General features: G+C 33.6%; 2 protein-coding genes and 1 long non-coding RNA gene across 4 annotated transcripts; 1 reads left to right on the top strand and 2 right to left on the bottom strand.

Moving 5' to 3' along the window:
* The first annotated feature begins 45 nt into the window (after window positions 1–45).
* LOC111713719 (uncharacterized) lies at window positions 46–4,161 on the top strand. Of its 2 annotated transcripts, XR_002767773.1 has the most exons (4): window positions 46–267; window positions 2,630–2,667; window positions 3,389–3,422; window positions 3,844–4,161. It is a non-coding gene; the product is annotated as an uncharacterized LOC111713719 (long non-coding RNA). The 2 variants fall into 2 exon arrangements; XR_002767772.1 differs by lacking the exon at window positions 3,389–3,422 and having other exon boundaries at window positions 56–267.
* A 553-nt stretch (window positions 4,162–4,714) lies between these two features.
* On the bottom strand, window positions 4,715–15,251 carry LOC111713728 (uncharacterized). Its single transcript, XM_023488668.1, has 5 exons — window positions 15,072–15,251; window positions 14,037–14,100; window positions 8,433–12,761; window positions 6,280–6,649; window positions 4,715–5,156 (listed from the first exon to the last, which is right to left on the bottom strand). The coding sequence occupies exons 3-5, from the start codon at window positions 11,803–11,805 to the stop codon at window positions 5,057–5,059; spliced, it is 3,843 nt and encodes a 1,280-aa protein (XP_023344436.1). The 5' UTR covers window positions 11,806–12,761; window positions 14,037–14,100; window positions 15,072–15,251; the 3' UTR covers window positions 4,715–5,056.
* Window positions 11,831–24,019, bottom strand: LOC111713721 (uncharacterized). Its single transcript, XM_023488659.1, has 9 exons — window positions 23,987–24,019; window positions 23,519–23,663; window positions 23,283–23,344; window positions 20,898–21,013; window positions 19,291–19,517; window positions 18,694–18,754; window positions 18,238–18,353; window positions 12,628–12,761; window positions 11,831–11,866 (listed from the first exon to the last, which is right to left on the bottom strand). The coding sequence occupies exons 1-9, from the start codon at window positions 24,017–24,019 to the stop codon at window positions 11,831–11,833; spliced, it is 930 nt and encodes a 309-aa protein (XP_023344427.1).
* Window positions 24,020–24,025: the final 6 nt, after the last annotated feature.

Raw genomic sequence — 24,025 nt, 5'->3', positions numbered from 1 at the left:
ATGAATTGAAGGTTGAAAACTAATGATGAATTGAAGGTTGAAAACTAATGATGAATTGAAGGTTGAAAACTAATGATGAATTGAAGGTTGAAAACTAATGATGAATTGAAGGTTGAAAACTAATGATGAATTGAAGGTTGAAAACTAATGATGAATTGAAGGTTGAAAACTAATGATATATCTAGTTGGTATTCAGCGGCTTTGGATGAATATCTATCCTTGCATCCAGATCTAGAATTATGGGAGCTGGCGGACCCAGAGCGCCTGGTAATAGTTTCACATTCAAAATTTAATTTTAACAATAATACAGAGAGAACCAGAAAACTGTGGAACAATCGTCGTTTCTGTTTTTTTCTTTTACCTAAGAAATATTGTTCAATTGTTGCACCAGAGCTGAAAACTTAATACCGATCACTAAATCTGAGTATCCAATGGACTCACATGTGATTTTCTTCTTAAACCGTTCTTTCTTGGATAAAGTGGAGAAAAATCAAAAACCGGTTTTTCTAAATTAGAGAGTTCCTCCCGTTTCTGTATATAATCTTAAATGGCGTGCAAAATTTCAAATTTATCGGCTTCATATACGCGACTCTGATTGGTTAATGGTTGAATTTTCAGGATACAAGTACAAGATTAGGTTAGGTTCGATATTAAGAAAAAGAGAGGATCAAGCATTAATCTCGATATCCACCATTCTAAAGTTTTCAGCTCTGAATATCTCTAGAAATTTTCAAGACAGTTTTTAGAAATATTCAAATTATAAAATCTCAAAATATAAACAAAGACGACGAGAATTTATTATTTTTCTGAATGGTGCATTTTTCGACCTACGCATATCCGGTATACTCAACTTTTGACCTACGCCACATCCGCTATACCAGCACGTGGTTTTACAGCTGTAGGACATCTGCTATACTAGCACGTGGTTTTACATCTGAAGGACATCCGCTATATTGCAGTGATAACCAGAAAACTCTGGAATAGAAAAACGACTTTTAAACTCAAATTATGACTTTAGTTAGTCCAATAAGCACGGGAAACAGAAGTTGGTCCGTTTAAAAAGACCCAATTTGATTTGTGATTTAATAAGTGTCTAGGAAAACTATTTGCTTTCTAACAACATAAAAACACAAAAGTATTGATACAAAGTCGTCTTCCTATTTCAGAGTTTTCCGGTTATGACTGTAGCACGTGGTTTTACAGCCGTAGGTTGGACATGTGGCCGCAGCACCCGGCCCCCTAGCTTGTCCTAGCCGCGGCGCTCGGCCCCCTAGCCTGTCCTAGCCGCTGCTCGGCCTAGAAAATGTATTTTCTGTCCTAACCCTGAAATAATAGAAATCAAAACAGCCGTCGTAGATTTGATACTGCAGTGGGTCGGAAAGTTAGTAGGTCAGAAGTTCAGTAGAGGGGATATTGCGTATAGACGATGGAACTTTACTGTTTTCTGGTTTCTACTGTAATTCACCGCCTCGCATATTTTCATAAATTTAGTTAATTTACATTGGGTTAAAACAAGTAGACATGTAGTAAATTATTTGTTAATTAACAATCGTTAAATTATATTTTGTTTTGAATTTATTAAACAAACTATTTTCCCAGACTTTTTACTTTTTCAATTTACTTTCAAAAAAAATTTCGGTGCCAAAAGTGCAACCTCCTAGGCTTAACCTCCACTAAGTTTAAAAGGGTACTGCTGTTGTGAATCGGACTTGTCGCTTTTGAAAAGAAGAGTCACATAAAATTACATCTGCAGTCCCTTTAGGCGTATTCTAACCTGCCTAACAATAACATGATCCCATCCTATTATTTGATGTCATTTTTTGCTGAATTTCAGTTTTAGTTTGAGTGATCATAACATCATTAGTATGAGTTATCATAACATCATTAGGTAGAGAGTGGTTACTAGCTATTTAGGTTGTTTGGCATGTAAATTATATATTTCTAGAAAGGAGCCAATACGAGCTCCTAAACTAATTAGCGCCATTTAGGCTGAACCTCCACTACGCGCCTGCAATGTAAGCGTAATTTTAAGAGAACCTCTATTTAATAAGTGGCATATTCTATTAGCAACGCACTGAGATTTTGCCAGGCTACATTTGAAGCATAAAACGTGCTGTACAGTACGACTGAATGTATGTACAGTACATGTTGTACCGGCACGGACCATGCAAGTTTTAGACTGGGGCGACCGGTACCTAATAAAGTGTTCTCTGATTTAGAATGAATTAGATATCCTAATTTGTCTGGCTGATAATTGATTATTTTCAATTGTGATATTCTCTTTATTTTAAAAGTGATTTGGGTATTTCTCAGAAGAATCAATTGAGGGAATTGTCAGAATTAAGCTAGAATAAACGACGATGTTTTCCACATTATATTGTTCCAAAAAAAGTTTAAAAGGGTACTGCTGTTGTGAATCGGACTAGTCGCTTTTGAAAAGAAGAGTCACATAAAATTACGTCTGCAGTCCCTTTAGGCGTATTCTAACCTGCCTAACAATAACATGATCCCATCCTATTTTTTGATTTTTTGATGAATTTCAGTTTATTTTGAGTGATCATAACATCATTAGGAAGAGAGTGGTTACTAGCTATATAGGTTGTTTTGCATGTAAATTATATATTTCTAGAAAGGAGCCAATACGAGCTCCTAAACTAATAAAACAGGGTGAGTAAATAAAACTTTTCACATCGTGGAGCCAAACTTTAGAACTTTGTTCATATATGACCCTCACTGTAATATACAGTATACAGTACTGCCAAGGTACTAATGATGAAAGGAAAGATAATTGCAGTTGCGTATACTCTGCGTACATATTGAAACCAGTTCTCTCTGGACGGAATTTGTAAACAAGAATAGATGCATCAATGTTCGTTTAGTTTCCGAGGAGATTAAAAGCATTAAATTTTGATAATTTTTATAAATCACAAAACAGTTTCCTATGACCAGAATATTTCATTGATTATTTATGTAAAAGATGGATCCCATGTCAGGCTTCGACATCCGACTTGTGTTTACATCACCGCCCAGAGACAGTACACTGCAGTACAAAAGATGCGTACACCTCTGAAATAACTTTTCTTGCATTGTAACCTTAAATAAACCAAGCATAATTATACTATAGCATTAATACGTAAAGAAAAGGAGTCTTTGCCACAAACTCTGATTTTCTAATGACTTTATCTTTACACGCAATCCAATATCATAAAGCTTAGATATTTCATACTCAAATATCATAGGTGTACGTACACCGTCAGGTTTTACAGATATAGGAATGATAAATTCAAGTTTGGGGCAAAGACTAAATTCCTTAAAAAACAGTGCGTGGTCCAAAATTAGATGAAAAACATTAATATCTTTAACAGATGTTTAACATTTATTCCATCAGGTAGCAGAAGATTGACCGCAAACTATTCCATCAGGTAGCAGTAGATTGACTCCAAACTATTCCATCAGGTAGCAGATTGACCCCAAACTATTCCATCAGGTAGCAGTAGATTGACCCCAAACTATTCCATTAGGTAGCAGATTGACCCCAAACTATTCCATCAGGTAGCAGTAGATTGACCCCAAACTATTCCATCAGGTAGCAGTAGATTGACTCCAAACTATTCCATCAGGTAGCAGATTGACCCCAAACTATTCCATCAGGTAGCAGTAGATTGACCCCAAACTATTCCATTAGGTAGCAGATTGACCCCAAACTATTCCATCAGGTAGCAGTAGATTGACCCCAAACTATTCCATTAGGTAGCAGATTGACCCCAAACTATTCCATCAGGTAGCAATAGATTGACCCCAAACTATTCCATCAGGTAGCAGATTGACCCCAAACTATTTTAGGATAAAGAGAAACTGCCCTGGTACAAGGATAGTCTGGCAACCCTCCCTCCATCATAGATGTACATCATCTGTGCACATTATCTGCACATTATCTGCACATTATCTGCACATAGTTCAAAACGATATTTACACTTATTTGAGACTTGGCCTACTTTTAAGTGTTGCAAAGCCTTTGGACTTGATTTTACCTAAAAATTTGCTCTACTTCTTTATCTAGCACTTCAGGCACTGTGATAACAGTGTTTAAATCCCTTTATTTTTGCAACTCACTATTTCGTAAACGTTTGATATTTCAAATTATGAGTTCTGTCAGATAAAATAATCTAAATTTGAAATATGAAAGGTTCAANATGCAATTTTGTATTTTGTATTAAACAGATCACATTCAACAAATTCGTAACGACGATAACCCACAGGAAAACGACGATATCCCACAGGAGCCTGAGAATCTCAGGTTTGCTCCTATTATAATTTTTTTATTTTGCATTTTTTATAGATATAATTGATAATATAATGACGTATAGTCCGTATTTACGTCACCAGAACTTCAACCAATGGCAGTGCAGTATACTGGTTACGTGATTTCTGCTGTATCACATGACAACATTATATTTAATCCACTTTAAAGCGAGGATTCGAGAAAAACGAAAAGGGGTAAGGGAAACCCCGTTGAGGACAATTTATATCAAAATCTATTTTTTTAGTAGATAAGATTTTATCCTATACCTACTTTCATTTTTCGAAAATACTTTGTAAAAATTTGACATATTCAACAAATCTATGACTAGATTTTATTTTTTCATTTGTGGGTTTTATAGTTCAAATTTCTATAAATGTATAAATGAGAAATGCCATCATTACGTTATTTATTTTAAAATATTATGTACATGAGTTATTTTATTGCGAAGTGCCTATTTTATTACAAAACTTTTACGAACAATGTACGATGTAAAAAATTGATTAATATTCAAAAAAAGCATCAGAGAAAGTTACTTTTTCTTCAAACATAAAGCTGACATGCTCTTTTGCTTAATAACTTCAAAGAATAATACAAGATATCCAAATCATGATGTTTTAAATCCATCAAATATTTTATCTAAACATATTTTTCTATTTTTCCTTATTGTTTGTAACTGTGACCAAAAATTCCTGAATTTCAGGACTTGAGTAGTCGATGAATTATAAGCATGGCTGCAATATAAAAATCCTATTCTCAATATGGTTTCCATGGTTCCTTTCTAATTACAGATGATTTACTTGTAGAGGAACCCGCAGATGAGCTGCTAGTAATGCTACTGGATTCAGAGGAACGCCTGAAATATTTAGAATATCTCATCAAATTGAAAAGTAAGGAATTAAGTTTTGGCCACAAACTCTGATTTTTAATCCCTATATCTTTGCATTCCTGATGCTATTTCCTTAGATATTTCGAATATAGAATTCTGTTAGATTAACTACTCTAAGTTTGAAATATCATAGGTTTGTTGCAACGATATAGGGATTAGAAAATTTTAATTTTTGGCAAAAACTCAATTCCTTTTAGCAAAAAAGCTTGCACACAAATAAATTGTTTTTAGACCTCATCGCCAGTATTTAGTAACGTTATGATGTTATATAGATGCAAACCTATTGGTAGAGATTATTCTTACTCAGCCTTTATTCATCTGTGCTAATTACAATGGTTTATATATGCGTCTGTGTCTCAATCTGTTAAGTTACAGTGTACCAAAAAAATATGTCCAAAAAAATATTGAAAAAAGAGCAGTGTGGAGAGTTGCACAAAAAAGTAAAATTTTGCACCAGACGCCGCTAATCACACTTTATTTGACTCATCCTGTATATATAGAAGTCATCTATGTGTGGGTGTCAGTATGTTTGTATATTTGGATGTCTGGTCATAATTCCAGAACCCTTGACCAATTTGCCTCAAATTTGTAATGGGGAACTCGGGAGAAAGAACCACGTGAATGTTCTTAGCTTGGTTTTGAGATTCTACGTTGAGTGGGTCTCCTTTTTATAGTCATAAAACTCAGACTACCATGGTAGTCTGAGTTTTATGACTGCTTTATCTTATTAATATAGTTTTAATATAGAATAGTTCTTTTAATTTCAAACTTTATTCTATACTAGCTTGAAAACCCAGCGTTGCCAAGGGTACTCATAGTTACTCCCGCCGTTTACCCGCGATTGGTCGTAAATTACGATTTTATCTATTTTTCCCTATAAAAAGGAGACCCACTTTCTCAAAACTTTTCTAAATGATTGATGTGTGATGAGTTAGAGTCTGTGTGAATATTGTGTACATGTTTGTGAAGATATAAATAAAGGTTAACTCATTTTTATTAGAAGACAATAAAACATCGAAACTGTAAAATATCTTAAGACTTTTTTAAATCATGGGGATTCAATATACATAGATACCAATATATAGTTTACCTGCAGAGCACATGTCCATCTGAGGTTCTAATCATCTTGTTGATAACAGTTTCCCAGTTTCTTGTTAGCTTTCGCATCCCAGCACTGCTCAGATGAATACTGTCCGAATAGTATTTACTGTTGGGTTGACCTTCCTCAGTGGCGAGGTTGTCATTAGTGCAAAGAGTGACATTATCAAACTCTCGAATATTTGCTTTCAGACAAGAATTGAAGGCATTTCTTAGTCTTTCATGAAATTGGAGACAATCTCCTGGTGTTGTTGGTGTACTTCTAGGAATAGGAAGAGATATAACAAAACTTGTATCCCTGAAAGATCTGCACGCAGTAATGATATGCTTGGAATAAACTGTAGCAATACTTCCCGCCATCCCTGAAAAGTATTAGATTAAATGTTTAGCTGTCTGGGTTGATATTTAGTAGAATATTCGGAAGAATAATGAAGGATAATGAAATAGAATATAAGGAAAATAGAGATATAATTGACGCGCCCCGCCCTACCATATGATGTACAATCACCGCGTATACAATAACCTATTCTGAATATTTCTTATACAAATAATATACCGTCTGCAAAGCATGTATAATCATATGGTAGGGCGGGCCGCGTCAGTTGTATCTCCCTTCTAATTCATACTCCTTGGAAGAATACCACTTGATTGAAATTCAAGAGTTTATCAAAAACCTGTGTACATTGTGTACATAAGCAGTCGCAGACACTTGTTATTACAATTAAGTACTGCTAAAGCGTACTGCATTGTTATGCATTAAAATGGAAATAAACAATATAAGGAGAAAGAGAAACAAGAAAAAAGAGTGGGAAAGAAGGTGAAGAAGGTGAAAGAAGGAGAAAAAGAAAAGAAGAGAGAAAGCAGGAGAAAAAAGGAGAAAGAAAGAGGAAGAAGGAGAAAGAAAGAGAAAGGAGGAAAAATAAAGAGAAAGAAGGAGAAAGAAAGAGGAAGAAGGAAAAAGAAAGAGAAAGAAGGAGAAAGAAAGAGAAAGAAGGAAAAAGAAAGAGGAAGAAGGAGAAAGAAGGAGAAAGAAAGAGAGAGAAGGAGAAAGAAGGAGAAAGAAAGAGAAAGAAAGAGAAAGAAGGAGAAAGAAGGAAAAAGAAAGAGAAAGAAGGAGAAAGAAAGAGAAAGAAGGAGAAAGAAAGAGAAAGGAGAAAAATGAAAAAGAAGGAGAAAGAAAGAGAAAGAAGAAGAAAGAAAGAGAAAGAAAGAGAAAGAAGAAGAAAGGAAGAGAAAGAAGGAAAGAGAAAGAGCAAAAAGGAAAAAGAAAGAGAAAGAAGGAGAAAGAAGGATAAAGAAGGAGAAAGAAAGAGAAAGAAGGAGAAAGAAAGAGAAAGAAGAAGAAAGAAAGAGAAAGAAGGAGAAAGAAAGAGAACGAAGGAGAAAGAAACAGAAAGAAGGAAAAAGAAAGTGAAAGAAGGAGAAAGAAGGAGAAAGAAGGAGAAAGATGGAGAAAGTAAGAGAAAGAAGGAGAAAGAAAGAGAAAGAAGGAGAAAGAAAGAGAAAGAAGGAAAAAGAAAGAGAAAGAAGGAGAAAGAAGGAAAAAGAAAGAGAAAGAAGGAGAAAGAAAGAGAAAGAAGGAGAAAGAAGGAGAAAGAAAAAGAAAGAAAGAGAAAGAAGGAGAAAGAAAGAGAAAGAAGGAGAAAGAAAGAGAAAGAAAGAGAAAGGAGAAAAAAGAGAAAGAAGTAGAAAGAAAGAGAAAGAAAGAGAAAGAAGAAGAAAGGAAGAGAAAGAAGGAAAAAGAAAGAGAAAGAAGGAAAAAGAAAGAGAAAGGAGGAGAAAGAAGGTGAAGGAAGGAGAAAGATTGAGAAAGAAAGAGAAAGAAGAAGAAAGAAAGAGAAAGAAGGAGAAAGAAAGAGAAAGAAGGAGAAAGATAGAGAAAGAAGGAAAAAGAAAGAGAAAAAAGGAGATATAGAAGAAATATTAAAAAAGAGTGAGAGGGTATGAGAAAGAAAGAGTTGAAAAGGGAATGTGAAAATAACAGCTAATTCGGTATTAAAACATGTTTGCATCCTTAACTGCTAGTGTACACTTTTCGCGAGCAACTCCTGAATTTCGATCAAGTGGTTTTTGATATTGTGGTATTCTTGCAAATGTTTTTTGAATTTTAACTAATTTAATCTTTATATGTTACAAACTCATTACCTGCAACAGAATCTTCATTTGATATGCTGTGGCAAGCCTCGCCTATTTCTTGGGAGCCGATGTGAACCAGAACAACATCATTGTTTGGTCTAATGTTTTCTAATACACGATTCATCGTATTTGCAATTTGCAATCGGACAAAATTAATACCATCCAACTTGGCAAGAGCATTTGTTAGCTGAGCCTGGTCAATTTGCCACCCTCTTGAGACTATAAAACATTCAACCGTCACAGGGGTTATCTCAGGAGATAAGATGCGTTTAACAGAATTGTCTATAGGTTCCAATCTTGGATTCTTTACTTCTACTCCGCTTTCACTAGAAGATTCAATCACCATAGTTTCTGAAGAGTTTTCTTTTGAACTTTGTGATTCTATTCCACTGTCTGATTCCTTATTATTGCTAAAATTTTCTGAATATTTTAAAGGCCCTTTCTCATAGATGAGAACATCTTTGTTGCATTTTTTAGATTGTTTGTTATTTTTTCTCATTTCATAATGACGCTTACTTTCTAATAAATTTTCAGAGTCATCCTCATACTTTTTGATTCTTATTATTCTTTCCTCCTCAGCTGCACTTAGCATTGGAAGACGATCAGTGCTAAAACAATTTCGCTTTGATTGTTGAAGGATTTCTTTGGCATTTTCAATTGAAGAGTTTATTTTGCTAAGTTTTTCAGTTGACACAGACTGGGCTCGTGTTCTCCATAATTTCCGTCTGTATTTTTGACGAACACTCGCGGGCTTTGTTGGAATATCTGCTGGATTGCTTTTAATTTTGGATCTTTTATTGGCAGTCCTTTCTGAATGAACAAATTCACGTATGACTCTATGCTTTACTTTCTCTACATACCCTCTGAAGGGTGATGATCTCTTAGGATGAAATTTATGCCTTTTCATTGATTCCTCCATCACTACAAATTCCATTATAACATCCCTCTCCATGCCATCACTACATTCTTCCTCATTATCATATTTAAAATCTGATAAATTGCTCATACTTGATGGAATAGTTCCTTCAATTGCATAACTGTATGCTCCATCAGGAGACTGCCTAACTTCATTAAAGTCTGGGATACCAAAAGGAGCATCATAAACATTTGAGTCCCTGGACTCTTGATTAATGAGCATTGTAATAACTTCCCCCTCAAACATGCTCATTTGTGTGTTTCTACCTGAGATTGGATATGTATTGGAGCATATTGAATAGTCCTGTGTTGGGGTTGGTGGAAGGTTGTGATTATATCCAGGACAATCATAATAAACAGGGTACGCAGGCGACATGGATGATGATGGGAGTGACGGTGTTGGTATTTGATCTGCAGGTGGTCGAGCTGCTGGATATTGTTCAGGAGGTGGAATACCTTTCTTCTCCTTGATGTACTGTTTATGCACAGGAATTCTTCCATTTTTTGATTTAGCCTCCTGGTGTTTTTCTTCTTTGATAATATCCTTTTTATCTGGCATTTTTGGAGTCACAATAATTTTTTTCCTAGGGGATGAACTATTTTCCAAATCTGAAAGCTCACATGATTGAAGTTCTTGGTTTGAAGTTATTGTAATTTTGAAATCATCTCCTTCTATTATCTTACTTATAGTAGCATTGGTGGTAGATAAACTTGGATTAGTTGATAACTGTTTAGACTTATCTTTATCATTTCTTATTTTCTTCTCTTTTTTATCCTCTGGTTTTTTGTCCCCTGCCTTTTTATCATTGTTTTTATCCCTTAAAATTTTTTTGTCATTTGATTTATTTTTCTCCACAAGACTCTCTTTTATTTTTACTTCTTTAACTACAGGCTTTCTTTCAACAGACTTACTTTTTTGTAATGCTTTATCCTTCACATCCTTTTTTTTCCTGTCAAGTGATTGGCTTTTTCCTGCTTGCGAAGTGGTCTTCTCATTTTCTTTGTTTTTTGTAGGCATTTTGACAGAAGGAGATTTCTTCTTTACTTCTTTAGGATCTTGAGAGATTACCTCTTCATTACAGATCGCATCATCAGTGGAAGGAGTTCCACCGTCTGCATCATGTCCCTGGCCAAGAAATGTCATTGAATCAGTAACCTCTTCAATTTTATCATGCTTGTTAAATTTTTCTTTTCTATTTGATCTAGATAGCCTCTTTCCATCTTGATCTTTTTTAATGACAGCATCATCCTGATCTTTCAGAACATCTGTAAGAGTGCTCACATCTGCTGTTGTTAAGTCTATTGTTTGACATTCTTGGTGGGTGTTCAGAGATTCATATGTTTGTTGTTCAGTGTCAACAAGAACTTTGTTTGGCGCCAACATTTTCAATGAACTTATTGGTTTAACAGTTTTCTCTGACAAATCCTCATCAGAAGAAGTTAAGTAATCTAAACCTTTTGTCATTCTTGAGCTGCTTTTACTTTTACTTCTTCTTTTCTTTTTCCGAGTTTCTCTTTGTTTGGCCTCAATCGAGGAGGCAGATGATATTGGAGAATTCGGTTTAAGTTTTCTCATGTTTTCTAAAAGCTCATTCATTTGTTGCTCTATTGAATTATTGTGTTGTATTTGTGCATCATGGTTTCTAGATTCTAGCAGTTCTTTCCGGAGATGTTCATTATCAGATTTTAAAACATGAATTGCCTGGTCCAGTTGATCATCCCTGATTTTTAAAACCTTCTCTAGCTTTAGCATAATCATGTCTACTAACTCATCAGATTTGCCATTGAGCTTACCATTTTTCATAATCTCAATTTTGTTGTCATCTCCATCAAACAGTTCATTTTCTTTTTCTCCATTTGAAAGAACTTTTGATTTCATCTGTGTAACATGACAACACAAGTTATCAACTCCTGTTTGAATGTTCACCAAAGTATCAGCAATCCCTGAAATAGTTTGTCCTGTAGAATTAAGGCTCTCCTTGACAGGTTCCATTTCATGATGAATCATTGTAGCAAGTTGTACTCCTGAGAATTGTTGTGCATCGAGGTCACTAATCAAACTTTCATTTCCAAGTTCCAATAACTCTGTTTCTGACACACTTCTCATAAAATGTGACATTTCAGCATTAGCTCCAACTACATGCCCCCTGAAAGTTGCCACATTTGATATCTTATCAGTTGCAACAGAATAAGTTTCAGTGTCACTTGTTAGGAACTTATTATCATCCTCTACGTTGACCCAGATTTCATCTGAATTTGGGGTCTCTCCTTCATTACCTAGTTTTGATAAATCCATGTAATTTACAGAGCGGGAAATGTCTATCTGTAGCTTCATACCATCATTCCATGCTGTGTAGTGTGTATCAGAGAGTGCTCTTTGCACTCCATCCAAAGATACAAAGGATGGGCTTCGGCCACAGTCGTTTACCCCAGGATCAGATTCAGAAGAAACTTTTAAAGCATTCATAATATCAGATTTGACTGATTCTTTGTCAAAGAAAGACTCTTCGACATGTTCCAACAGAACCCTAAAAACAATTTCATCTGTTAAGGTGTTATGTTTGATAAAAGTAGAGTTTCTGTCTGCTTGATTGGGCGATTTTCTAACAACCTTTTCCTCAGTTACTGTCTGTGCTTCACTATTTGTAAGAGAGGGTAAATTTGTTTGTGTTACATTATTTGTAATGTGCTTTTTAGGGGGCTGTGTTTTGGTCAGTAAAATATCAGGTTGACATCTTTCATGGTTGTCAGGTAATTCAGAGAAATTTTTACCATCATTTGATTCAGCACTGAGTTCTGTTTGCACCTCTATGTTACTACATGTCTTCTCTATAATGCATTGTATGCTTTGTTCATCCAGACACAAGACTTCAGTTTGACAAGATGACTCTGTGTGCTGTTTCAAATCAGTTTGTGTTTCTGTTTGGTTTTGAAGGTGAACTTGACTATTCTCTGTTTGAAATTCCTTGTCCAATACAGTTACAGTGCATTGTGTTGTTTGGCATGAAGTTTCAACAAAGGTATTTTGTCTCCTAAGACCGGGACGTTTTTCTTTATATTCAAGAAACACTGGACTCAGTGATCGACTGGTAGGTGTTCTTAATCCTAATGAGCCCTCTTGACTGGACTGGCTTTGAATGGAGTGCAGATGTTCTTGATTCGAGTTTGTGTAATTGTCTTGGTACTGATTTCCAATATGAATTGGCAAAGTTGTTTTCCTCCACTTTCCTCCAGAAATTGTTTCTCCGTTTAGTTTGTTAATTCCCCTACGATTAACCAGCAAGCTTACCTTTTCCAACTCCCTTCCCCCAATATTAACCACCAGATCAATTATCTGCTTCTCTTCATCTGTTTCATGCTGGCTCCAGTCCTCCTCAAAGTCTGATGTTGGAGGTATTGAAGAGAACTGATTTCTTAAACATTCTGAAATGAAGTAAAATTTACCCTTCTTGTAAACTTGTATAGATTAAACAATTGAAAAGATGCATGCAATAGAAAGCTAAAACGAAAACCAACAATTTACACAGAATCTACAAAATAATGGCCATTGCTTTCAGAATTAGAAAGAGAACAAAAATTTCTATTTAATATATTCTTCTTTCCTTTTGAAAATAGTTTAAAAGTGGCTTTTTAATTGGATAATAAAAGAAACACTAAAGTTCTTGCTATAAAAAGTACAATATTTTTTTTTCTCTCATTATTTATAATAATAATTATAATTATCTTTTGTTTCAATAGGTCTATGTGGGAATGAAAATGATTGTTAAAAAGGGAAAGTGAAAAAGTAATGTAAAAGTAATGTAAAAGAAACTTTACTTCTGAGTTCTGAAGAAACTTTCATGCCGATAAATCTAAATACATATACTTTGCTTGTCTGTTTGTATCCAATAAACGCCAAAACGGCTGAACCGATCAGGTCCAACTTTTGTGTGGGACCTTACATGGGAAGGTTTATAAATATTAATGATCAAAATTTCAAATATTGGCCTCCTAAAAACTTCGATTTTCATTAAATTTTGAAAATCCACGAAATTTTGTTATAAAAGAGAAAATGTTGAATTGAAATAAAAGATGAGCGCGGAGCACCCTGAAAGTCCAGTATCTTATATTATTTTTTTTTTTTAATTATATACTATATAATAATGTATTGTATATTTATTTATAAATTCTTCTTTTTTAATTGTGAAATGTTCTCTTTATATACATTGTAAAACAAAAACAAAAAATAATTTTGTGGATTTTAAAAATTTTTAAATATCCAATTTGTTAGAGGCAACTTTTGGAAAATTCGATCACCCATAAACCCGAAAGCTGTGGAATAGTAAAATTAAGATAGCAATACTTAAGTGTATTTGATGTTGTGATGTTGTTACAAAGCAAATATAGTGACTCATTAACTCACTTATTAAGTAGAATGGGTTTGTTTACGATGTACATTTGCTGTGTCTCATGTTAAAGTCGACATCCTATTCCATAGTTTTCTGGTTCTAGCTGTATATATTCTGTAAATTTTCATGAACAGAAAAATAGTTCAAAACATAATCCTTTTTCAGCTGAAAAAGTACATTCAAAAGTACATTATTCTCATCCTTGATCAGAAAAAAGGTTTAAAGGGTATCGTTGCGAATCTGATGTGTCACTCTTTAAATAGAGGGTCACTGAAAATCACGTTTAAATTCCCTTTCATTGTTTCCTAACCTTGTCTGCTGGTAGCATGATGAGCTGTGGCTCGTGCAAACTTTACTTCAGAACTATCATAATCCTTGACCAGGGTTAAATATAGTTTCAGGTCTTATTTTTCAAACAAATAGAGTTTTGTGATGGAGATTATAAAGCCGGGATCAGGGCTTAATTTGGACTTGTTCAATGTTGCAATCCTTTCTGCATGGTTTTTTTCATTCCTAACTTGAAAAACTTATTAAAGACAGCAGTTATGGAAACTTTTAGCAGAAACTAGGTTTTGAAACTAGAGACAAACCAACTTTTGAAGGCAATTTTTAAACTTGAAATATAAACAGTTCTGGAAACTTTTAAAGAGAAACCAGGCTTTGAAACTTAAACAGAAACCACGTTTCAAAACCAGGTTTCAAAACTTTTAACGGGAACCAGATCTGGAAACTTATAATACAAACCAGCTTTGAATATTTAAACAGAAATCAGGTTTGAAACTTTTCAAATTTTTAAACTTGTGTTTTATTCATTTAAAACCCAAATTGATGTGTTGTGTATAAGAGTGTTGTACCAAATGGAAAGTAAATTGAAAACTGAAGGAGTAGGTTGGAAAAAGGATTATTGACATATTGGTTGATTGGTTGATTGAATATAAGTAATTTGTTTACAAAACATTTTGTTGCTATGAGTGCTGGGCCTAAAAGGTTATAAACCAACCAATCTAACAATGCTTTTTGAACTTAATGGATTTAGATTTTTATTCTAAATTGAAAAAATAATATTAAATATTTTTTCGTAAATCGTATTTTAATTGAATTAGAATATTTCTAATATTATATTTTTACTGTACTAGGTGGGTGGTGGAGAGAGGTTTCAAATGACTATTATTATAAAATGATAAAGTGACATGTTCTTTCTTAATTTATTGTATCTATGTTAATTTTTAAAAACAATTTTTAAAAGCTATAGTCAGTCAATGATTAATTACCGGGCGATAAAACGATCAGGGCCTTATAAAAATATTTTATGGTTTGATTATTTCATATTAAACCCTGCCTGAACCTGAGTTTGAGGAGTAGTAAGCTCGTCAACTTTGACACTAATTTAACAACTTTTTAATTATTTTACTCTTTGAAAACAACTTCTGTACAGCTTTTTACAATTGTACTGCTGGTACCGAACCGGACAGTGGACAGTACTACTGAATGCATTTACAGTACATTTTGTACCGGCACCAGGGGGATGATAGTTTCCTACCTGTAAGCTCAGTTAGCTGTACTGTACACTTACAACTGTTTACTAATAATGATATACTAATGTTAGGCCAGAACCTCCTTACAATAAACAAATATGCAGTACGCTCTCGGTATAGTTTATGGCCTATAAAATTAGTAAAGGACTAGCGTACATCATCACTCTATACACTATAACCTACTTGACCGGCACAGATCATGCAAGTTTTAGATTGCGGTTTATGATTAAATATATAAGATGGTATATAATGTATATAATATGACGGTCTTTGCTACTGGAAACTAGACGGAAGAACACTGTGACTTAAAGGTCTCAAGCCCTCAAGTGCTTTACAGTGCTAAAATGTACATATAAAGGGCTACAGAAAAGCAAAAATGAGTTAGAGCTGTAAAACCAAAGCCCAAGGCGTTGTGACACTTCAAAGTCGACCCTGTCTTAAAAATTGATGAGACTTTTTATAAGCATGAGCTGAATCTTTGTGAAGAAAGGTAAATTTATGCGTAATCATTGGTACGACTTCAGGACCTCTCAGCTCATCTATTTTAAGATTTCAATCTAACGTGCAGTTTACTTTAGTTTGACGTGGTGCAGTTTACTATAGTTTGACGTGGTGGAGTTTACTTTAGTTTGACGTGGTGCAGTTTACTTTAGTTTGACGTGGTGCAGTTTACTTTAGTTTGACGTTGTGCAGTTTACTTTAGTTTGACGTTGTGCAGTTTACTTTAGTTTGACGTTGTGCAGTTTACTTTAGTTTGACGTTGTGCAGTTTACTTCAGTTTGACGTGGTGCAGTTTACTTCAGTTTGACGTGGTGCAGTTTACTTCAGTTTGACGTGGTGCAGTTTACAGTTTAGAAATTCTCATCCGATTTATATACAGGGTTACCCACAAGGAATGAGACTTCAGAGACGACTGTACAGAATTGTTAACTGTCTGTTTCCTTATATTCAGGATACCCCATCAACTGTAATCCTGGTTATTTCTTTGTCATAATCCTTGCATAAGCCATAAAAAAATTATAGTCAAGGCGGAGGACTTAATTTAACCTCGGAATCGTAAATTTTAAATAGTTTCTGGTCGTCTTTACAGTCTCATCTTTTGTGGGTAACCCTCGGCCCGGAATTCGGAAATTTCGGAGAAAAGAAAACAAAGTGTAAATTTTGTTCTAGGAAACAAACATTTTTTTCGGTAAAAATCGAGTTTACGAAATTGAAACGGAAACAGTTGGTTTCTATTCTTAAATTTTTTAAAACCAAAAGGCCGAAAAAAAAAAGAAAAAAATTCCAAGGCGGTAAAGGAAAAAAAAAAATCCAGACTCCAGAGCTTCCAGAGCGGGTTGAAAAAGTTTTCTCTAAACAATTTTTTTTGCATATATTCATGGAATGTGAAATAGTTTCCGGCTGAAAATATGTTTTCTTAAACAATCTTGAAGTATCTTCCTTCATTATTGTGTGGAGGGGAATATAGATATGTTTAGTCAATACCCTTCCCTTGCAATATCCCCTAGCCCCTTTCTAAGTTTTATACCCCCCCCCCTTAGGTTTATTCCCCCCCACCTTCTTCAGATTACCCAAATTTCCTTGATAAAAAGACAAAACAATAAAAAATATATTATTCGGCGTCGATTTGATTTTTAAATGTTGGCTGCAATCTTCAAGCTTAATTAGAATAAGAAGAACATTTAGTTACAATGAAAAAAAAACTTTGAATATTAAATTTGCACTCTTGATGAACAAATATGCACCGTAAAAATGTCTGAGAGATCTCAAATGAATCCCAAAAATTTCATTGCCGGTCACTCCCTTTAAGTAAGATTGACAGGAGGAAATCTTGCCCTTTTTCATTTCAATTCAAGGCATTAAAGACCACTGTTTTGTGATCACTTAATTATCATGACATTCATTTTAATTTTTATAATTTTCCCCATACTTATCTGATCGTTGCAATATTGTAATAAAAGTTCGCAACAAATGAAAAAATATAAGTATTTTTTATTACTGTGATAACTAGGAAATTCTGAAAGAGGAGGACGACTTTTAGACTCAAGCTATGCCTTTTACCGCCTTTTGACCAACATTACCGACAGAGGGAGGTTAATTAACCTAACGTCTCTTGAGACAATTATGTGAAATAACCACCCACCCTGTGAAGTTTTTGTAAAAACTTTACACATTTTCATATCAAAAAAACGAAAAAATTGTGTACAATTACTTTTTAATTTGATTTTTTAATTTTAATTTGAAAATTTAACTTTACCAGGGGTTATCTCGTCCAACTTGACCTAAAAACATCCAGAGCATGTTTTGTAGCCAAAATTGGTCTTGGGTAGCCTTGGTCCATTTCACTTTATCAAGAATTTTAATTACAGAAAACGTATTTGCTTTGTAACAACATCGAATTGCTACAAAGTCGTCTTCCTATTCCATTGTTGGTGTATGTTCTGGTAAACATGTTTTAATCAACATGAACCAAAAATGAACCAAAAATTAACCAAAATTAATGGTAACCAGTACAAACGTCGGACCCACAAACGTCGGAGGTTACAAAGGTCGGACAGTACAAACGTCGGACTTACATACGTCGGACTGGTACAAACGTCGGTCCAGTACAAACGTCGGACCATCATTAACGTCAAACGTGTACTTTCATAATGAAAAACGTCGGACTTTGGTTGAGTTTGAAAGAAAATTGAAAATCGATCACTTATTGTGTATTGTGTATTGTGTATTGTGTATTGTGTATTGTGTATTGTGTATTGTGTATTGTGTATTGTTTATTGTGTATTGTGTATTGTGTATTGTGTATTGTGTATTGTGTATTGTGTCTTGTGTATTGTGTATTGTGTATTGTGTATTGTGTTAATACAAAGTTTGAAGCAAAGATATTGGATCAGAAAATCAGAGTTTGTGGCAAATCAAAATAATCTCTTACTTTTCTTTTTGTTAGGATCCATTTCGGTTTTAATATTTTAATACCTTGAAGGATAGAATTCTGATGAATTGTTTGGAATCTCTCCTCTTCTTGATTTATTTTGCTTTTAGAATTGGTTTCTTCAGTTTCTGAACCATCCATAGTTGTTCCTCGTTCTATTCTGCAAACAAATACTTTTTTAAGATTAAAGATTTCTTTCTTAAGAAGCCGTCAACGTAATCCTTCCCCCTCCCCTCCAAGTTAAACAGGTAGTTACTGTGTTATTTTATTTAAGAAGTTTTGAAATTTTCTTCTTTTTTTCTGATACAAAAATGGTCAAATTATTTGCATAAAGAAATCCGATGTGAAAATGATCAATTTTAGAAAGAAAAACAACAAAATCTTCGTCAATATTTTGCTTGATAAATGTTTTTAAAGGATACTGATGTGAATCAGGTTTGCCACTTTTTAAAATTTTTTTAATTTTTAAATTTTTAATTTTTAAAGTTGAAAAGCACTACCTGGCTATTCTTTTATTGTTAGTGTTACTCAGGCTCACACTACAATCAATTCCACTGTCTCCTGAAAAAGTGTTTATTAATAATTATTTACAACTACTTTACAGGGAAGTTAAGGGAATTTTACTTTGTTTTATACTAGTTTACTATATAGGGTAAAATTTTTCAAGAACGTGTTTTTTAGATTTTCTGTTTAGAATCTAGTACGTATACAATTGTGTACTACAACTTCAAGGGAGATTATTTTATTTTATTGTTCCAAGGGACGTTAATTAACTTAACATCCCGCTGTTGGGAGGAAAAATGGCTTGGTGCAATGGTAATGTTGTCCAAAAGGTGGTAAAATGTTTTTTTTTATCTTCGATTACTATCAAGTAACATTTTAACTTAAATGTGTACACCAACTTTTTAAGAGCAGTGCAGCTTGAGGTTGAATTGTAAAAAATTTTTGGTGGATTTTTTTGTAAAAATCATAATAATTTTATATATTATGAAGTAAACCATGCCATAATAAATTAACTTAATTATACAGTTATGACCAGAACAAAGTGGAATTATCTCTAGAATCTCGAAACTTTAATCCCGTGTATGAACTGTCACCTGAATCAAGGGTTGTCTGGGATTCAATATTTCTGGTTAAATGATCCTCCGCCTCCTCCGCCCTGCCGGATATAATCAGAGCAAAGGCGTTCTCCGCCTCCCTCCAGCTCCGGGATCTGGGCGGAGCAGTCTCCGTCTGGGTCCCAGCTCCAACCTTCCTTCTGCTTCGAGAGGATCTTCCAGCTCCAAGTTCATCCTCAGAACTCAGACCGTGTTCAGCTATCCACCTTGAGATAAAGGGACTATAAGAGTTATTTCAAGTCACAATGTCACCCCGGACTAACCAGAGTGAGACCCGTTCGGTTTCTTCTATTTTAAGTCATATGCGTTAAACCTCTAAACATACGGATTTTTTAGTCGTATACTTTTCATTCAAAAAGTATCTGCCGGCAAATAAGTATAAAAAAAGACTAAAAAGTGATGTTTAATGGGTCAAATTGTGATTTAAAATCACAGCTTTCAGGAATATTGACAGAACCGTTAAATCCATGGTGATGTCCGACTCACAACAAAACCCGGCCATAAAAGGTTTCTCTGATCAATATGAATCAGATTTTAATGCTTAAGCTTGGAAACCTAAATATTTTCAATTGTGGTTTTCTACAGTGAAACACTTAATAACGAATACAGCGGAAGAATTTATCAAATGTCGTCTTGACAATTTTTCAATGAGTACTATATTACGGAAATTTCAGTATTTGCGAAAATAAATAAATAGCCAAAAGTATGCGGGAACAGTTTTAAAGAGTTACATATAATCATTTAATTAAAAAGCTAAATATCTGCAATATTCCATTATCAGAAAGTGAAAAATATGACATTTGATGAATTCTTTCGATGTATTCGTTATTAAGGGTTTCATTGTATAAAATTGACTTGCGCAGGAAAACAGATTCAAACATTTTAAAATCTTGAATATCTTTCTTCATTGTTTATCAGATAAAGGTTTCAAGGGTACCGTTGTGAATCGGGCATTGCCATCTTTTCCTTGGTTGTCTCTTGAAATTATGCGTACAGTCCCTTTAAGAGAATGATAAAATAATCTTTTAACTCTTTTGTTTAAAATTACATACATGGTAAATGAGAGATGGTTTCAGGATCGTTTTTTATCTTTATTAGCTTTCAGAATGATAATTGAAAGACAGAATTGTTTTTATCTTTAATAACTTTTTAAAGGACAGGTATCATCAAAAAATTATCTTCTTCGTTTAATAAATATTTAGTAAGAAATAACAATTTTTTAAAAATCCCTTCGCCAGGACCATGGAATCATGTTATTATTCAAAATGATTCGTATAACACGATATTGATGAATAAATGCCAAGATATATCTCAAGAAGGCGACACATAAATTAAGAAACACTGTACCTTGTATCCTGGTATAATAGGATCTTGAGACACACTATACCTTGTATCCAGGTATAATAGGATCTTGAGACACACTATACCTTGTATCCAGGTAGAATAGGATCTTGAGACACACTGTACCTTGTATCAGGTAGAATAGGATCTTGAGACACACTATACCTTGTATCCTGGTAGAATAGGATCTTGAGACACACTATACCTTGTATCCTGGTAGAATATGATCTTGATACACACTATACCTTTTATCCAGGTAGTATGACTTTGCTCCGTGTTCTTCTATCCCTCTCTCCTCTAGTCCTCTCTCCAGTAGGTCAGCACACAGTCCAGATACATCATTAGGTCGCTCATTCAATACCTAGTTAGAGATACTCTTTACAATATCACAAGACTTAATGGGAGATTGGCCTGGGCCAAACCAAAATGGAGTTAGTACTCACGAAGAATCGAAAGGAGGAAGATTAACCCGTTATATGAGACGGACGAAAGATAATGTTAATATATTTTTTCCTATACTCAGTAAACTTTCTCACATCAGTTCCAGGCTTTATATTTCCTTTATTTTCAACAACTTTTAAATGGTAATAATATATCATTCACGAACTTTTTTCAAGATAGAAAACCTTCAGATCTTCATAGTAAACCCTATTCCTGACTGGGCTATATTTTTCTAATATATGCTGTGGGGGGNCCCTTACGAGTTGAGATAGGGGGTGCGATACATGTCCTTAGTCCAACTTTTCAAGGCCTGCTCATTAAAAAAAACAAGACCTCTAAATGTAATGAATATGGAGTGCAAGGGAGGACTTTAAGTAAGTTCAAAAAGTATGTGGGAAAAATGTTTGAAAATAATTATATTTCATTTTGAAACATATCAACATATGACAAATATCATAATATTATTACATTTTTCAAGGCTTTTCAAACATTAATTAATAAAAAAGTTGTGAGGCATTTTTGTAACACCGACCCCCCGTTTAACTGTCCTCCACCCTACCCTATGCATTAAAAAAATTGCCAACATTATTTAGAAAAAAAAAACAAAGAGAGGGGGAGGTGATAGGGTTAAAGAATTTCAAGTTATCATTAAAGTCTCATCCTTTATGCGGAATCCTGTATATTCAAGATTTAACACTAAACACTAACAGATGTGAGAATAGAAATGCAGAAAATCACTAATAAACTATTTATTTATCAGTTTTCATACATACGATTTTTAAAATAAAATATTAAGAAATTATTGTTTTTCTTAGATTTTTTGCTAGTTTACATTATCTATTAAAAATCATGAAAATGAAAAATGGATTTTATCGAACGAAAATTGAAAGTAAATTTAAAGAAAATGGACGAAATTTTTGCGAAATTGAGGTTGAAAATTTCGTCGAAATTACATCGAAATTTGCGAAAATTTTGAACGAAAATTATGATGGAAACCCTACTTAAAATGCATTTGCCTTTTGTTTCATGATGAGAATGGATAAAATGAATATATTCTGATAATCTTTTCATTTACAAACTGCATTGTATCTATTCTTGCTAGCATCGATTTGTAATGATTTTAATTTATAATTACTTTTCCCGTTCATATATTTATTCTTGAATGGACCCTGTAATCCCGCAATATATTTAGATGTCGTCTTTGTTACAACTAGCATTTCGGTAGAAAAACATATATTTTATTGCTGCAAAAGCACAAGAAAGCACAGGGGTTTCGGGATAATCTAAATATTTAAATAGATTTTAAAGAAATTCATATTCTTACAGTATGCAAAAATGTGGCTCAGTCAGAAGATTTTTCAAATTTTTCAAAACAAACAATTTTCTTTTATCTTCTGTCAGCGTCAAAATTTTGCATAATTTCAAAAAAGAAAACCAAAAGAAAATTAAATTTTATATCGCGATGGAATTCGTAGATTTTTGCGAAAAAACCCTGAAAGCCCAAAATCCCAAGAATGTGAATAAAATTCAAAATATCAATAACCAACTGTAATCCTGATGTATTCCTGTTAATCGTGTTCAATTTGCAGTTTTTATATCGTTCATTTGTAATTTTGGAATCATTAATAAGTAATTTCAACTGACCCTTCATTAAAAAAATAAAGTGGCATGCCTGATTTAAATGGTACCATGAAAAGAACAAGAATAAAAAAGATATATTGTGGGAAAACAAAGTAGAAATAATCAGAATTTAACACTTTCCAAAGCAGAAAATAACAATTTCTTCCGCGTTATTAAAATCAGATAAGGGTTTCAATGGTACCATTGTGAATCGGGCAATGACATCTTTTTTATGTAGGGATCTTGTGGCATATAACACAATTAAATACTGGAGAAATAAAACACAAAATTTTCATCAAAAAATTTAATTATTAGAAATTTTGGAGCACTTTATTGTATAAAAATCTGAAGAAAAAATGTTATTCACTCAAAATTTAAATTGAAATTCAACATAATTAGGTTCCTAAAATATAACAAACCAAAATTTTTTGTTAAACAAAGCTTTAATTTATGATTTTTAATGAAATTCAAAATTTGGAACCATTTTTTAAAGGTTTCAAGTGTACCATTTTGTATCGGGCAAAAGTGAAAGTGAAAACTTTAAAGTTCTTTTTTTAAGTATTATCCACCTGTTTGGAAAGTAGGTTTAGAATTGCTTTTAACCCTGGAGGAACAGATATACTTCTTTTACCTTAAATAATATTTTTATTATTTTCATTATTAGTAATATTATTAGTATTATCATCGTCATCGTCATCGTCATCGTCATCGTCGTCTCATCATTATTATCATCATCATCATCATCATCATCATCATCATCATCATCATCATCATCATCATTTATTATTAATATTACAATAATAACCTTCTCTTCTATCCCCATGAGGGGGAAGAGAGCTGTTTCTTCCTAGGGAAGATAAAGAGAACTCTGAACAAGAAGACTGTCTACCATAATCATAAATATCTTCTTCTCTCCCTGTATACTCTAAACTCAAGAACAAAATCAGAGACTATCCACTATACAGGCTTACCCACAATGGATGAAGCTTCAGAGACGACTGCACGGAATTTATACAAAAGGTAATGTTACAATATCATCTATACGCAACTATCTTCGCTAAACTTCTGGGTCGAGCGCTGCAGCTAGAAAAGGCTATGAGACATGTCCAACTAGTAGCAGTTAAACTACATGAAAATGTTAATATCATTCAAATTGGATGAAAATTAACGTATAAGTATAAGTGCCTTGAGAGTAAACCAGCTTAATATAACTTTTATAATTTAATTGATTCTAATAGTTGAACAGAAATATAAAACGAATATTGTTTTGTGCACTTTGTGAGTCAATAATTCTATTCCAAGGCATAGGGAA

This window comes from Eurytemora carolleeae, unplaced genomic scaffold (genome assembly GCF_000591075.1).
Source record: "Eurytemora carolleeae unplaced genomic scaffold, Eaff_2.0 scaffold782, whole genome shotgun sequence".
In the NCBI taxonomy this organism is placed as follows: Eukaryota; Metazoa; Arthropoda; class Copepoda; order Calanoida; family Temoridae; genus Eurytemora; species Eurytemora carolleeae.
The sequence above is the reverse complement of the archived record's forward strand: the minus strand, read 5'-3'. Positions and strand labels throughout refer to the sequence as shown.

Bases quoted from the DNA above. Each gene is read 5' to 3' on its own strand.
- LOC111713721 (XM_023488659.1), bottom strand. From the start codon at position 24,019: ATGCCTTGGAATAGAATTATTGACTCACAAAGT. The intron at 23,664-23,986 runs GCACAAAACAAT...TATAGTGGATAG, and splicing joins GAATTATTGACTCACAAAGT to TCTCTGATTTTGTTCTTGAG. The intron at 12,762-18,237 runs GTATTAAAATAT...ACTTCATTTCAG, and splicing joins TCAGAATTCTATCCTTCAAG to AATGTTTAAGAAATCAGTTC.
- LOC111713728 (XM_023488668.1), bottom strand. From the start codon at position 11,805: ATGAATGCTTTAAAAGTTTCTTCTGAATCTGATCCTGGGGTAAACGAC. The intron at 6,650-8,432 runs GTAATGAGTTTG...AATACTTTTCAG, and splicing joins AAATGAAGATTCTGTTGCAG to GGATGGCGGGAAGTATTGCT. The intron at 5,157-6,279 runs GTAAACTATATA...TAAATATTTCAG, and splicing joins GATGGACATGTGCTCTGCAG to GCGTTCCTCTGAATCCAGTA.